The 17,563-nt window shown below is 46.2% G+C and overlaps 1 protein-coding gene across 1 annotated transcript; it reads left to right on the forward strand.

Moving 5' to 3' along the window:
- The first annotated feature begins 9,178 nt into the window (after positions 1-9,178).
- Positions 9,179-11,183, forward strand: LOC123402315 (probable tyrosine-protein phosphatase DSP2). Its single transcript, XM_045096218.1, has 5 exons — positions 9,179-9,569; positions 9,655-9,748; positions 10,490-10,547; positions 10,706-10,749; positions 10,844-11,183. Exons 1-5 carry the CDS (start codon positions 9,184-9,186, stop codon positions 11,015-11,017), a joined length of 756 nt encoding a protein of 251 aa, XP_044952153.1. The 5' UTR covers positions 9,179-9,183; the 3' UTR covers positions 11,018-11,183.
- Positions 11,184-17,563: the final 6,380 nt, after the last annotated feature.

Raw genomic sequence — 17,563 nt, forward strand, 5'->3', positions numbered from 1 at the left:
GAAGCACTCAGTCTCAGGCTTGGGCCCATTCTTTTTCTTCTTCCCGACATCTGGCTTACCGGGCGCGGCAACGGCTTTGCCGTCTTTCTTGAAGTTCTTCTTACCCTTGCCCTTTCTTGAAACTAGTGGTCTTGTTGACCATCAACACTTGATGCTCTTTCTTGATTTCTACTTCTGCAGACTTGAGCATCGAGTACAACTCGGGAATGGTCTTCTCCATCCCTTGCATGTTGTAGTTCAGCACAAAGCCTTTGTATCTTGGTGGGAGAGACTGGAGGATTCTGTCAGTTATAGCATCATTCGGAAGTTTGACTCCAAGTGAAGTCAGGCGACTGTGTTACCCAGACATTTTGAGTATGTGCTCACTGACAGAACTGTTCTCCTCCATCTTACAGCTAAAGAACTTGTCGGAGACTTCATATCTCTCAACACGGGCATGATCTTGAAAAACTAGTTTCAGCTCTTGGAACATCTCATATGCACCTTGTTGCTCAAAACGCCTTTGGAGCCCCGTTTCCAAACTGTATAACATGCCACACCTAACCACAGAGTAGTCATCACTCCGCGTTTGCCAGACGTTGAGAATGTCCTGGGCTGCTGCGGGAGCGGGAGGGTCACCTAGCGGTGCATCAAGGGCATAAGCCATTTTAGCTGCTTCAAGGATGAGCTTCAAGTTGCGAACCCAGTCCGCATAGTTGCTACCATAATCTTTCAGCTTGTTTTTCTCTAGGAATGCGTTGAAATTAAGGTTGACGTTGGCCATCTACAATATTTATAAAGACAAATTTTAGACTAAGTTCATGACAATTAAGTACTTTTAATCAAATTAAGTATGAACTCCCACTTAAATCGACATCCCTCTAGTCATCTAAGTGATACATGATCCATGTTGACTAACCCATGTCCGATCATCACGTGAGACGGACTAGTCACCATGGTGAGCAACTTCATGCTGATCGTATTCAACCATACGACTCATGTTCGACCTTACGGTCTCTTGTATTCGAGGTCATGTCTGTACATGCTAAGCTCGTCAAGTCAACCTAGGTGTTTCTCGCATGTAAATCTGGCTTACACCCGTTGTATGCGAACGTTAGAATCTATCACACCCGATCATCACGTGGTGCTTCGAGACAACAATCCTTCGCAACGGTGCACATTTAGGGGAATACATTCTCGAAATTTTAAGAGGGATCATCTTATTAATGCTACCATCGTTCTAAGCAATAAGATGAAAAACATGATAAACATCACAATGCAATCATATAGTGACATGATATGGCCATTATCATATTTGCTCTTTCGATCTCCATCTTCAGGCATCACATGATCATCATTGTCACCGGCGTGACACCATGATCTCCATCATCATGATCTCCATCATCGTGTCTCCGTGAAGTCGTCATGCCAACTACTACTATCACTACTACTATAGCTAACCATTAGCAATGAAGTAAAAGTAGTAAGCACCTCGCGTTGCATCTCATACAATAAATTAAGACAACTCCTATGGCTCCTGCCGGTTGTCATACTCATTGACATGCAAGTCGTGAAACCTATTACAATAACATGATCATCTCATACATCATACATGCAACATCACAACTTTGACCATATCACATCACATGTCAAACCCTGCAAAAACAAGTTAGACGTCCTCTAATTGTTGTTGCAAGTTTTACGTGGCTGATTTGGGTTTCTAGCAAGAACGCTTTCTTACCTACGTGACAGCCACAACGATGATATGCCAAAGCTATTTACCCTTCATAAGGACCCTTTTCATCAAATCCAATCCGACTAGAGTGGGAGAGACACACACCCGCTAGCCACCTTTATGCACGGTGTGCATGTCTGTCGGTGGAACCAGTCTCACGTAAGCGTACGTGTAATGTCGATCCGGGCCGCTTCATCCCACAATACCACCGGAAAAAATAAGACTAGTAGCGGCAAGCAATTGACAAATAATCACCCACAACCTTTTGTGTTCTACTCGTGCATAGAATCTACGCATAGAAAACCTCGGTCGGATGCCACTGTTGGGTAACGTAGCATAAATTCAAAAAAAATCCTACGCATATTCAGATCTTCCTATGGAGAGACAAGCAACGAGAGAGGGGTGAGAGCATCTTCATACCTTTGAAGATCGCTAAGGGGAAGCGTTGCTAGAACGCGGTTGATGGAGTCGTACTCGCGATGATTCAGATCGCGGTGTGATTCCGATCTAGTGCCGAACCACGGCACCTCCGCGTTCAACACACGTGCAGCCCGGTGACGTCTCCCGCGCCTTGATCCAGCAAGGAGGAGAGAGAGGTTAGGGAAGATCTCCGACAGCACGAAGGCGTGGTGTCGATGGAGAGACGAGGTCTCCCGGCAGGGCTTCGCCAAGCACCGTGGGAGAGGAGGAAGAACAGGGGCAGGGCTGCGCCGAGGGAGAGGGAAAACGGTGTGTCCAACAGCCCCAAAACCCCCACTATTTATAGGAGGAGGGGAGGGGGGTGCGCCACCCCTAGGGTTCCCACCCTAGGTGGTGCGGCAGCCAAGATGGGAGAGGGGGGAGGCGGCCAGGGCAGGGAAAGGGGGGGCGGCGCCCTAGGTGGGCCTTGGTCCTCCCCTGCGCCTAGGGTTTCCCCTCCCTCCCTCTCTGGTGCGCATGGGCTGGGTGTGGGGGGCGCACCAGCCCACCTAGGGGCTGGTTCCCTCCCGCACTTGGCCCGTGTAGCCCTCCGGGGCTTGTGGCCCCTCCCGGTGGGCCTCCGGAACCCTTCCGGTGGTCCCGACACTTTGTCGGTGGTGCTCGAAACATTTCCGGCGTCCAAACCCATCCATCTTATATATCAATCTTTACCTCCGGACCATTCCGGAGCTCCTCGTGACGTCCGAGATCTCATCCGGAACTCCGAACATCCTTCGGTAACCTCGTATAACAATTCCATAACCCTAGCGTCATCGAACCCTAAGTGTGTAGACCCTATGAGTTCGGGAGACAGGCAGACATGACCGAGACACCTCTCCGGCCAATAACCATCAGCGGGGTCTGGATACCCATGGTGGCTCCCACTTGCTCCACGAGGATCTCATCGGATGAACCACGATGTCAAGGATTCAATCAATCCCGTATACAATTCCCTTTGTCTGTCGGTATAGAACTTGCCCGAGATTCGATCGTCGGTATACCTATACCTTGTTCAATCTCGTTACCGGTAAGTCTCTTTACTCGTTCCGTAGCACGTCATCGTGTGACTAACTCCTTAGTCACATTGAGCTCATGATGATGTTCTACCGAGTGGGCCCAGAGATACTTCTCCATCATGCGGAGTGACAAATCCCGATCTCGATTCGTACCAACCCAACAGACACTTTCAGAGGTACCCGTAGTGCACCTTTATAGTCACCCAGTTACGTTGTGGCGTTTGATACACCCAAAGCACTCCTACGGTATCCGGGAGTTGCACAATCTCACGGTCGAAGGAAAAGACACTTGACATTAGAAAAGCTTTAGCATACGAACAATACGATCTAGTGCTATGCTTAGGATTGGGTCTTGTCCATCACATCATTCTCCCAATGATGTGATCCCGTTATCAATGACATCTAATGCCCATGATCAGGAAACCATGATCATCTATTGATCAACGAGCTAGCCAACTAGAGGCTTGCTAGGGACACATTGTGATCTATTTATTCACACATATATTACTGTTTCCTGTTAATACAATTATAGCATGAACAATAGACGATTATCATGAACAAGGAAATATGATAATAACCATTTTATCATTGCCTCTAGGGCATATTTCCAACAGAAGACCCCTATTTATAGTGGGGGGAAATCTGGCCATTACCAGCCCCTACTGACTCAGCTAAGCGGTAGTACCGTGCACCTGGGCGGTACTACCGTCCTCTAGTGAGCGATACTTCCGCTCAGCCTGGTCGAGGGGAGGTAAGATACCAAACGTTTTTTCTTAGCGGAAGTGGGAGCGACGGAGGGGGCGGTAGTACCGCTGGAGCGGTACCAGCGCTCCCCGTGGGCGGTACTTCCGCCTAAACAGAGAAAAAACGCCCCAACACACCGGAAGTATAAAATAAGTGGTAGTGTGCTCGACTCTGGTGGGCGGCAGTACCGCTGAGCGGTACTACCACTTAGACAAACTTGTGGGCACTTTTTCACGGGAGCTCCTTTGGTTCGGGAGATGGATGGGGTGCAAGAGTGAGAGATATTGTTCCATCCAACATTTCCAAACGCGGATCCCCTCTTGATAGTACGGGATTATCTATGACTCAAGTCCACCAACCCTAAAACAATAGCTAAGCACCGTCTTCACTTTCACTCACCGAGGGGAATATAACCGTCTCGTGCCACCTGATAATTCTCTGAAAGCATATCACACATGATTAGTCCGCAAAGGGTATCGTCATCAACCACCAAAATTACTTAGGAGAGATTGTGCTCTTACAATCTCCCCCTTTTTGGTCGGTTCATGACAATACGAGATTTGCCAAAAAAGAATAAACTAAGAAGTCTAAGGCACTCCCAATACCTACAAAATATAGACGCCCCCTAGATGTGTGCTCTATTTGAATATGCTTTTGGAATGCAAAGAGCACACACTAGGATGAATACTCCCCCTATATTTTATAGACAAGGCTATATACTTGCGTGAATAGAAGCAGAGTAAAACAGTTAAGCAAGCATATGAGACACGGGATCTCACACCATAAAGGTAAAGACATAACATGATAGATGAGGTAGCATATGTCTTACACCATACATAAGTTCACACAAATCTTGGACAAACACAAACCAAAGCAAGCAATAAACGAGTTCACGATATAGAGAGAAAAATGCAAATAAACACACTCATGACTCAGCAAGGCAAATCCATCTTAAAGTAAGATACTTTCTCCCCCTTTGACATCAAGACACCTAAAAGAGGAGACCGGAGAAGCTGAATAGTCTTCGTCATCATCTCCCTCAGACTCGTCTAAAGGAGCATACACCTCCTTTATGTGATGTTGAGCATTTCGTCTCGCACTCGATGAATAGGTGATTTAGGAGGACAACACACCCTGGATCCAAGGAGGGCATATCGAGAGTGGAACATCCGGTTTAGTCTACGAGGCAATCAACGAGTAAGTTTTTTTGCCGGTCTACTCTAGGGACGGCCCTAGGGCATGGCAAAATGTGCGGTGTCTTAGGGCCTATCTTAAATAAGGGTCCAATATATCTACATACTTAAATAGATTACAACAAAATTGATTTGCAGAACATAAAATCAGCATGGACAAGGGGCAATTAGCCCAGACACTTTACCATCTTGCATTTATTTAATACTTCCTCCGTCTCGAAATAAGTGTCGCAAATTTATAACTAAGTTAGTACAAATTATGTACTAAAGCAGTGACACTTATTTTAGGACGGAGGAGTACTTAATTATACTTTAGTACATGTATCATATAATCATTATTGCATCATATAATCACATATAGGCAATGTACTGTGACTTTATTTGCTAACTAAAATCATGTTTTTTATGAGTTTGCCTTTATTATTTCCATGATATATGATATATATTATTTAAAGTATATATATGTTATTCTTGTAAGGTTATTGTGTCTTGGTTCCACTAGGGCGTCCATAATGCTAGGACCGGCCCTGCCTACTTCATGAAGATGCTTATTTCATTTTAGTGTTTATGTGTTTGGAGCTGTAGATTTATCACTTTGTGAAGCATGTTTGACAGGGTTTCCTAATTAGTTGTTTGCACTACACTTGTCTCATTGTAGGCAACCACTAACACCAGCTGGTTAGAATCTTGGATTATTAATTATAGGCCCAGTTGAGTGAACTACATCATATTTGTTAGTAGCCTCGAGTAAAATAGTTACACTACTTTTACCTTCATATTGGGAAAAAGAATTAATCGAATGAACCTCTACATAACTCTACTATAACACCTGAATGGATGGGTACCATCTGTTGTTGAGAATGTAACTTCAGATGTCGCACATTTGGTAAACAATGCCCTCATGTTCATCAATAAAATGTTTCGCTGACTGATTTTAACACTGCTCTTATAGTGATGGATTTTTTTTTGCTGTCAAAGAAGTGTCATTAATTGACAAAGGAATCAATGCAGCCTCAAGCATGCAAACTTGTGGGTTTTGACATGCTTGATCAGTTGTCCTGGTTACAGTGCTTCAAACATTATGTTTGTTGACACCCAGTCATGTTTATATTTACCTAAATGATAAGTGCCACACATCGGGTGCGGAGCACTTCGGCCCTGGCGTTTTCGATGACAATTCAGTCATGCAAGGATGGCAATTTCCAGTGATACACGACAAGTTTCTGTCAAAAATATACCAAAGCACGAAATTTGTCATGCTTCGCAACTAAAGTTATCATCCTCACATAACTAAATTTGCCGTAAAAAAATGTTTGGAGTTATCATGTGCCCGTATCTGACGTTTGGTACTTACATCAGAGGTCCTAAAAATATTTCAAGTGTGTCAAATAGGTCCTAAAAGTTTAAAATCGTTCACCCCGGATCTTATATGTGTATTTTACCCGTGACTTTTAAGACCTACTTAACACGCTCGGAATACTTTTAGGACCTAAGTGAACGATGTACATGCATTTTGGACCTGCGACAAACGGTTTCAAACTTTTAGGACCTAATTGACACACTTGGAATACTTCTAGAACCTTCAATATATTTACTCTTTAATATTCAACCATGCAGATTGCAGAGCACAACAAGAGGACAAATAGGGTTTCAGAAAGGGGACTGATCTGTGTCGGCCCAAACTTTCGACCGGCCGCGCGCGAGCTGCAGGATCCACCAACCCCGCGTCGTCCGCACCGTTGGATCCGCATGCAACATTTTTCCTCCCCTATGCAATAAAATTTCGATGCGATGCAGCAATTTTTTCAACGATTGCAACAAAAACAAAATTTGTAGCAAAAAAAATATCTACGTGATCGTAGCAAAAAAACGAAGCTGATGGTACGTGGTAGCAAAAGTCAAACGCCGGTTGTAAGAAATATTTAAGTGACGTGTATGCAACTTTTTTAGTGAACGGTTGCAACAAAACATGATGCCGGTTGTAGCAAAAATTAACACGGTTGTAGCAAAAAGTAAAAAACATCGATTGTAATGAAAAATCCGACGAACTGGAGTTGCAACCAAACGTATATGTAGCTTTTTTACTGGGACAAAAAATAGTAAAAAAATATTTGCAGCAAAAATAACGCTGGTTGCAACATATTTAGACAAAAAATATTGCATCCATTGAACAGAGAAGCGCGCGGATGGTAAAAATGTTGCAAGGGCCCGCATGTGCGAGGGGGCGACCGGCGCGTCGCGGGTGGAAACGATTCCCTTTCAGAAAAGAGGAATCATTTGCCTAACCAGAAGTTTGCATGGAGGTTGGTTCTATCTGCTGTGCACTATACTGGAACGCTACTGGCAATACACCCATCATCCTCGCTTGGCCTAAAACCTAACCTAACAAACGCGGAACTTTGATTGGTCGTGCAATAGCTTGGCGCTTATTAGAAGGAGCCGTGCAATAATGCATGTTTAGCCCGTTGCTTTGCCTGATTATGGTATGCAAATTGCAGGTGTCCTTTTGTGGAAGTGGTTTCCATATACCGTAAAGAGATGAGACGGCACAACAAAGACAAATCATGCTCTGCCAGTCGTCATAAGATATTGTATTATTGTATCCTCTAGAATTTTTGGCTGGTGGAACTTGTAACAGCAGTGCCGCACAGAAGAGCTTTGTCTTGCCATAGGTTTTGGCACAATAATGTCCCCTTTTGGAATGCACGAGCTTTGCATGAAAAAAAAGTGGAATTCACTGCTCTCAATTCAGGTGAATTAATTCGTTCTGATCACACACTTTTTGTTTTGTTTCTGATCACAACCTTAGCAGCTAAGGTTGTATGGCTCTACCACCACAAACATGTTTGAGTCCTATTCAAACTATTCAAAAAGGGAATGCTTGAGGCAAAATGAATTTTTCAATGTACATCTATCTTTTCTAGGGAACTTTCAATCTACTCATCAAATATCATGTTGGTACAAAGAACACAACAAGTAACAAAAATTGTATTCATGCCTGTAGGCCACTTAGCAACGAGTACAAGCATTAAAGCAAGCCGAAGCCTCACCACCGTCATCACCCTCCCTCCTTAGAGTCGGATAAACCTTGTTGTAGTAGACAACCGAAAAATCGTTATGCTAAGTCTCCGAAGAAACCAGCGCACCAGAACAACAATCTTCGTTAATGAAGGAAAGCATGGATCGAAATAATCGAATCAATTGACACATCAAGGCAGACGAACAATAACCATATCCACCCGTATCCATTGAAGAAAAGCAACAACCAAATCCCATGAGGTTCATCGAAGATATATATATATTTTTTTTTTTGGGGAAAGGAGGTTCACCCAAGATACACCTCTACACGTCTATATATCAACGATGCGAAACGCATCGTCATGACGGAGGCTAGGCGGAAAGAAGTTTATTTGATCATCAGAAGGAGCCCCCGCATCGCGTTTCCGGACAGGACACATAACTTAAAGAAACTCAAAATACACTAATCTATCTGCGAGTGATTTATCAAGAAAAGGTTAACCATGAAGCATCGGTACTCTTGCCCGCCGCGATCGTTGAACTGGACCTTATCCAGGAACGGAACGGGAAGTTCTTGGCTTGCACACCGAGAACATTGACCTGCTGGGCGCGACAATTTCACGTACGTACGTGCTCCCCGTCACACCCGCAGGGCGCGTACGTCGCTTTCCTGTCGGCACCAAACCACGACCAGCCGTGAGGGAGATGGCCCGGAATCCCGATCGACCACGCCACAACAGTATCCAGAGCCCCAGATCGACCACGCCACGACGGCAAGTGTCGCTCCATGCCATAGATCCAACATTTTCTGAGGTTTTAGAGTCTGAGCTGAGCTTTGCTAGCACAGCCTCACTGACAGTCAAGCGAACGTTTACGTCCAGCTTCGTCTCATCCGGTGAAAACCTGGCTCCGGCCACCAATTATCATCGTCGTCGCGCATCGGACGGGGGCCCTGCCGTCAGCAAGCGCTAGATCGACGACGGATGGATCCATGTCGCTTTCGCCCAAAATCTCTCGTCGGCAAATCACCGTCGATCACATGGCAGCCCTGCAGTCCTCGCCCTCTACAAATAGCCTGCCGCATCGCGGTCTCGTCCCACACGCTTCCACAGCACACTCTCGCACTCAACCGAGGCTCACACCTCCCGCCTCCGCCGCGACACCGCCACGGGCCATGAAGCTGGAGGTCTCGCCGAGGCAGAGGACCCAGCAAGCGGAGCAGGGCGAGGGCGTCGCCGTCGAGCCATGGAAGCGCCCGAGGCAGCTCTGCGCTAGCCTGGGCTACGGGGAGGAGGCGGAGGTGTCGCAGCTCCAGCTGGTGCCACCGCTCAACTTCGGCATGGTCGACGACGGCGTCTTCCGGTCGGGGTTCCCCGACGCGGCCAACTTCCGGTTCCTCGCGTCCCTCAACCTGCGCTCTGTCGTGTGAGTCCATCCCTTCCCTACCATGCTGAAACGAAACCTTTGGCCATGCGCCCAGAGTTCTCTCTTCTTAAGCGCCATGCTTCAGGTACCTGTGCCCGGAGCCGTACCCGGAGCAGAGCGCGCGGTTCCTGGGGCGCAGCGGGATCAAGCTCCACCACTTCGGAATCCAGGGCCGCAAGGTACGCACGTAGACCAACAGTTCAGCCTCTGATTCGTGCGTTTCCGAGGACAGCGAAACCATATCTGCACCCAACTGCATTTTGATGCGCTCTGCATATAAGTGTGGCAGTAGTAAATAATCTTTGGTTAAGAGTAGCCGTGGGCTGTGCCGCTGTGGTGTGGATGAATATGTTACTTACTTTCGGCAGCACTTGCCTTTTCTAGACTTCTAGTACTAGTATAGTAATATATACTTACTATTTGCTTGGGCAACTCTTACTGGCTCTCTGCAAGGTCCATTTACCCGTCTCTTTCATGAGAAACAGTATATATATCTGATCACTTTCACTTTCATGTTTACCATTAGAGACAGTATATGATCAACCAGCTCGCCTTTTTACCTGCCATGCCATGCTACTCTCTGCGTTGGAAAACAACTTGCCTATCAACAGCTCTAGTTTTTATCTGGTATCCACTGCAACGGTGACTCGACGAGAACATATTCCGCTGTCGGCTCTGTGCTCATCCAAGCTATTGACCTGCTAGTTAGTGGGGACGCGAAAGGCCGTCGACGCTGGCAAGTTGGCGTTCGGTCACAGCTTATTCTGTCGGCGATTAACAATGCATCCTATGGTCGAGCCGACTAACTTTAGTTCAGAATCATCCATGTGTTGTGCGCTGCAATTGCAAACTCCCTTTTGAAAACCTATTTTTGTGTGCCAACAAATAACTGAAACCTATATACCTTGTTGCGAATGCAGGAACCGTTTGTCGACATCCCCGAAGAAATGATCCGCGAGGCCCTCAAAGTCATCCTCGGTACTTATTTCATACATCATTCGCAAAAAAGAAAAAGAAAAACTATTTCATACATTTACCTACAAACATCTTCACTGACTGAAGGCCGCAAAATCACGCATAACCACTCGAAACCCCTCATCCTCTGACTAACATTGCTCCCTGTTTCATGGATTCAGACGTGAGAAACCACCCGGTGCTCATCCACTGCAAGAGAGGCAAGGTACGTAGGCCTCCATTGATCATCCATATGTTCTGCACCCTAACACCTCATACAACACTTTCTAACGAAACCATAACCATTGTGCTTCTTTCAGCACCGTACCGGCTGCGTGGTGGGCTGCCTGAGGAAGCTGCAGAAGTGGCGCCTGTCCTCCGTCTTCGACGAGTACCTGCACTTCGCGGCGGCCAAGGCGAGGAAGACCGACCAGAGGTTCATGGAGCTCTTTGACACGTCGAGCTTGGCGCATCTGCTGGCCTCGCAGTGTTGATGCTTTTTTTCCCTTTCTCTTCTACTACCTCTGTCCCGATCATGCCACCATGCGGCTGCGACGACCTGTGTTTTTCCCGCGGTGATTTACAGAGAATAATGTTAGAACAATCATGGGTCGTGTCTATTATTATTAAGGACAGTAAAACCAAACCTATTCCAAGCTCTCTCACGCATCCTTGCTCGTGAGCCGTTGATTTCACGTGTGGGAAGTAGATCACCGTCAAATCAATGTTCAGGTCGCGAACTCGGATGTCTGATGCGCGTCTACTCACGCGTGGGCTACTAACGGGCCGATTGTCCTGGGGGCTGCTACTCCCGAAGCCAGTTTGAAGCCCTCTCATTCGCCTATACGAGTTAACGTCCGATCACGAAACGGTCGTGATACGCTTATGGATGGCCTAACCCCATCCCACCTCCTCGCGACTTGCCTTGTCAATCGAACCTATTCCGAGCTCTCTCACGCATCCTTGCTCGTGAGCCGTTGATTTCACGTGTGGGATGTAGATCACCGTCAAATCAATGTTCAGGTCGCGAACTCGGCTGTCTGATGTGCCTCTACTCACGCGTGGGCTACTAACGGGCCGATTGTCCTGGGGGCTGCTACTCCCGAAGCCAGTTTGAAGCCCTCTCATTCGCCTATACGAGTTAACGTCCGATCACGAAACGGTCGTGATACGCTTATGGATGGCCTAACCCCATCCCACCTCCTCGCGACTTGCCTTGTCTCACTCGTCTCCATCTGAGCGATGGCGCCGCAGCAGCTTCCCAAGCTCCTCGGAGCCTTTCCTGATGGGGACGCCATTGGGCATGCCACTGAGCATCGGATCCCCTTGGAGCCGCAGCCACACTTGCGAGGGTATCAAGTGCGAGAGAAGCAAGCCGATCCAGCGCATGGGGAGCAAAAACCGACGTGAGGGGAGGCGATCGAGGGGATCCAGCGGGACACGCTTCAGCTGATGCGCTTGAGGGAAATGGATCCAGCAGACGAGGGTATCCAGCTGGCGTCAGAGACGGTGGCCAGCTGTTTTGTCCTTATACAATCTTTGCTCTAAAGGTGCAGGCAGCAGGTATGGGCTTCACTCTCAAATCGCTGGCGACGAAGGGTTTTCTCTCAGATCGGTACAACAGGGAGGAACTTTGCTGCAGAGGCCGTCTTGGCAAGGGGAAAGGGTCCGGACCTACATCCCCAGACGGTCGTGATACGCTTATGGATGGCCTAACCCCATCCCACCTCCTCGCGACTTGCCTTGTCTCGCTCGTCTCCATCTGAGCGATGGCGGCGCAGCAGCTTCCCAAGCTCCTCGGAGCCTTCCCTAATGGGGACACCATTGGGCATGCCACTGAGCATCGGATCCCCTTGGAGCCGCAGGCACACTTGCGAGGCTATCGAGCGCGAGAGAAGCAAGCCGATCCAGCGCATGGGGAGCAAAAACCGGCGTGAGGGGAGGCGATCGAGGGGATCCAGCGGGACACGCTTCAGCCGATGCGCTTGAGGGAAATGGATCCCGCAGACGAGGGTATCCAGCTGGCGTGAGAGACGGTGGCCAGCTGTGTTGTCCTTATACAATCTTTGCTCTGAAGGTGCGGGCAGCAGGTATGGGCTTCACTCTCAAATCGCTGGCGACGAAGGGTTTTCTCTCAGATCGGTACAACAGGGAGGAACTTTGCTGCAGAGGCCGTCTTGGCAAGGGGAAAGGGTCCGGACCTACATCCCCATGTCTATGCAAATATCACTTCTCTTTATCTTGGATGTTCTAATCTTCAGATTTGTCTACTTTCCACATACCGAGTAGTATCCCACGACAATCAGGAAGTGGCCACCATCAGTGCCCTTTTACTCACAATTATCCATGTTAATCTATGCATGGATGCTCGTCACTGAACTTTGCTTTTTTTACTGCTTTCTGCCATGAAGTCCTTACTTTTTTTTTGAATGTTGATCTATGCTACAAATCTTTGCATATGTTCTTTTACTCAGTTTATTCATGTTGCAGGATAGCAATCTTTGCATATGTTCTGCCTGAAGGCCAATCGATCAGTATATTTTTGTTGGAAATATGCCCTAGAGGAAATAATAAAATGGTTATTACCATATTTCGTTGTTCAAGATAATCGTCTATTGTTCATGCTATAATTGTATTAACAGGAAACAGTAATACATGTGTGAATAAATAGATCACAATGTGTCCCTAGCAAGCCTCTAGATGGCTAGCTCGTTAGTCAATAGATGATCATGGTTTCCTGGTCATGGGCATTAGATGTCATTGATAACGGGATCACATCATTGGGAGAATGATGTGATGGACAAGGCCCAATCCTAAGCATAGCGCTAGATCATATTGTTCGTATGCTAAAGCTTTTCTAATGTCAAGTGTCTTTTCCTTCGACCGTGAGATTGTGCAACTCCCGGATACCGTAGGAGTGCTTTGGGTGTATCAAACGTCACAACGTAACTGGGTGACTATAAAGGTGCACTACGGGTACCTCTGAAAGTGTCTGTTGGGTTGGTACGAATCGAGATCGGGATTTGTCACTCCGCATGGCGGAGAGGTATCTCTGGGCCCACTCGGTAGAACATCATCATGAGCTCAATGTGACTAAGGAGTTAGTCACACGATGACGTGCTACAGAACGAGTAAAGAGACTTACCAGCAACGAGATTGAACAAGGTATAGGTATACCGATGATCGAATCTCGGGCAAGTTCTATACCGACAGACAAAGGGAATTGTATACGGGATTGATTGAATCCTTGACATCGTGGTTCATCCGATGAGATCATCATGGAGCAAGTGGGAGCTACCATGGGTATCCAGACACCGCTGATGGTTATTGGCCAGAGAGGTGTCTCGGTCATGTCTACCTGTCTCTCGAACCCGTAGGGTCTACACACTTAAGGTTCGATGACGCTAGGGTTATAGGGAATTGTTATACGAGGTTACCGAAAGTTGTTAGGAGTCCCGGATGAGATCCCGGACGTCACGAGGAGCTCCGGAATGGTCCGGAGGTAAAGATTGATATATAGGATGGATGGTTTTGGACACCGGAAATGTTTCGGGCGTCACCGGTAATGTACCGGGACCACCGGAAATGGTCCCGGGGGTCCACCGGGAGGGGCCACCAGCCCCAAGAGGTAGCATGGGCCAAAATAGGGAGGGCAACCAGCCCAAAGTGGGCCGGTGCGCCTCCCACAAGGAGGCCCAAGGCGCGGGAGGTGGAGAGGGGGGGAACCCTAGGCGCTGGTGGGCCTAAGGCCCACCTAGGGGTGCGCCACCCCCTCCCCCTGCCCTGGCCGCCGCACCTCCCATCTGGGGGGGATGCCGCACCACCTAGGATGGGAACCCTAGGGGTGGCACCCCCCTCCCCTCCTCCTATATATAGTGGGGGTTTGGGGGCTGTTTTACACACAGTTTTCCATCTCCCTCGGCGCAACCCTGCCCCCCTTCTTCCTCCTCTCCCACGGTGCTTAGCGAAGCCCTGCCGGGAGACCTCGTCTCTCCATCGACACCACGCCGTCGTGCTGCCGGAGATCTTCCCCAACCTCTCCCTCCTCCTTGCTGGATCAAGGTGCGGGAGACGTCACCGGGCTGCACGTGTGTTGAACGCGGAGGTGCGTGGTTCGGCACTAGATTGGAATCACACCGCGATCTGAATCGCCGCGAGTACGACTCCATCAACTGCGTTCTAGCAACGCTTCCGCTTAGCGATCTTCAAAGGTATGAAGATGCACTCACCCCTCTCTCGTTGCTGGTTTCTCCATAGGAAGATCTGAATATGCATAGAATTCTTTTTGAATTTATGCTATGTTACACAACAATTTTCTTCCTGTTCCATCTCTAATTAGTGTTAGTTACTTCTGGCATGGAGATCGTGCACAAGTTAAAGTTCGGCTTAGTGGGCAATGTAAACTAAAAGTTACATGCAAAGATAATTATACACAATCTGCTAAAAACAACATGCATTCTTATCTAGATTACTGTTCCATCTCAGACAGACATGGTTTCATTCTAATCTGCATTGTGTGAGTATGTAAAAATTTGGATTGCACAATATCCATGTTTGTTTATTGTCTCCACAAGGATTTTTCTATTGTAAAGTAGAAAGGCGAGAGGAGGATGTTGTGCTTAATGTGAATCAGCATCCGTGATTTATTTATTTTGTAATTTTTTATTTCCCTTGTCATGATTTTTTTAACTCAATCCATTTTGATATTTTCCTCGTTGCAAAACATGACTTCATCTACTCTTTCCTAATTTATGGTATTCACTTTGAATCAATGGAAAACTTAAACTTCTGAAGGATCCTTATCCGCTATTACAAAGGTAAATATCAGCTTCCCTCGATGATTCTTTGTCTGCTACTTGTTGTAACTACTCTGCACATAACTCAATGAACATTTAAGTATGCCGTCAAAAATTAGCTGCTTCTTGTCAGTGCCACTTATGCTCTATCTGTTGTATTAAGATTCAAGATGCACCATATCCTTACTCTAATATTTTTCTCAAAGTCTGCTCTTATCTGGATTTTCACTTATTATTTTATGATTCTACTTTCTTAAAAAAATGCTAATATGTTCCTTTTTATGATGAGACATGTTGACTAGGTTTATTATATTTGTAGGTATACATAGATAGTTCAGCGTGAGCCTCAGCAATGCAAACTAAACTTCGTATTTATATATTTTATTTGTAGTGGATTGTGTTACAAATAAGTCTCTACAACATGAACCTGATAGCGACAACATATTGTTTGCTCTGCCCCTGCAGCGGCGTCCAAGTGGACTTCTATGGGATGCCACCCGAGGGTGTGGCTTGTAGGCGAGGGAGATGATGGCGGACTTTTGTTCTCCTTCCATTGAACTTTTTTTTCTCCATCGACGACATCAATACCACATACCAGCAATCTGCTCTTTTTCGGAGCTGGACTCTTGGTCAGCATTTTGCTTCCCTATACAGTGTTCCGTTTTGTTCAACCAATTCCTTTTTTCCCTATTTTTTCTTGATGTGTTATCATGGATCTGATTATGGATATGTGTGGGCACCTACAATTACAAAACAGTATGGGTTCATGGTTGTGGAATTGTTCTCATTGGTTTGGAGGAACATGCCTTGATCATGATTTAATCACTGGATTAACTATTAGGATTTGAATCTAATGGGACTACATACTTTTGCATTCAATCTTCTTACATAAGATATTGGCAGAGGCCTCCCTTCTCTGCTACATCATCGGTTGGGGCTCTGCATCTCCTGTCAATGGGTACACGTGGTATCAACCCTTTTGCTCTGCTCCTGTATGTATGACCCAACTCACTCCTTGATATGATAGTTCAATATTTTTCGGATGCTGACTAAACGTCCATGTTCAATTTAGTTGTACAATAGTAGTGCATAGTCGAATTGTATTGCCCTTTGCTTATAGATACGTAACTATAGATCACATTGACCTCTACTTGGAAGCAAGCAATTTTTTTGACTATGAGGTGTAACATTTTGCTTCTATTGCAGAATTTAAAAAATGGTAATTGATCTGTAAGTTAATGTAGAAGTGTTAATATTGTAGGAGTTGTATAAACCGAACCAAAGATTACTTACAACTTATTAAATGGTTTTGCTCAGTGATGTCGTATGTACTATATTGCTTTGCTTTTTTCGTAATCGGGCTCTTTTGTTATATAACAAAAACCTTAAGTTTGCTCTTCTCTTTGCTTTCCATCAAAATAATCCATCATATGCATATTTCTCACGGAGCCTTTCCCCTGCAGATAATGCTTTTCCGTCTCTGCTCTAATTAGACTTGCTGACCCAGGTTGGTGATCATCTTCTGGTGGAACCCTATGATAGTACCCCATCCTTTCTGCAGTGAAATATTATCCGTTGAAGGTGTTGTATTTCGTGCAGGTTACAACTTTTAGCTATGATGGTTTATAATTCTTCTTCCGTGTTGGCAAATAGTTGATGTGTCAAAATGTTTTCTAAGACAATATTGATGTAGATTATCGACTGTTTCATTTACTGTCAAACATATATTCTTTATCTACGGTATATCGATCGGTCCAGCACGGATTGAAATAGGAGCCGGTTCGACAGGAAGCTTTTGAAAACGCGGTGCACCCAGGTAAATAAGGAACAAGATGAATACAGAAGTTAAACGAGCACAGACTTAACTTTATTTTCACAAGCCATGCATTACAAAATTTTCCTATCATCCAACTCAAAAAATACATGGGCGCTACAACGCGCCATCAATGTTCTAGTGAGAGATAAAGGGGATCAATGAGCGATGTACCTCCTTGAATGATAAAAAATATATTCTTCCATGTGTATGACACAGTATCGTTATTCTCGAAAAAACTGATAGAATATCGTTAAATTGTTTTTGTGCGGCCTCATGGCGTTTTTTTGAGTTTTTTTTTTCGAGCTGTGAGTGAGTCTAGCCGGAAAGATGGACGATGGGCCGTATAAAGCCATGAGGCCCAAATGGACATGGGCCTGGTAAGCCAGGTTTTCTTCCCCTAATAAACCCCCCAAATTGCGAGAGAAGAT

The sequence above is a fragment of the Hordeum vulgare genome, chromosome 6H (genome assembly GCF_904849725.1).
Source record: "Hordeum vulgare subsp. vulgare chromosome 6H, MorexV3_pseudomolecules_assembly, whole genome shotgun sequence".
Classification (NCBI taxonomy): domain Eukaryota; kingdom Viridiplantae; phylum Streptophyta; class Magnoliopsida; order Poales; family Poaceae; genus Hordeum; species Hordeum vulgare.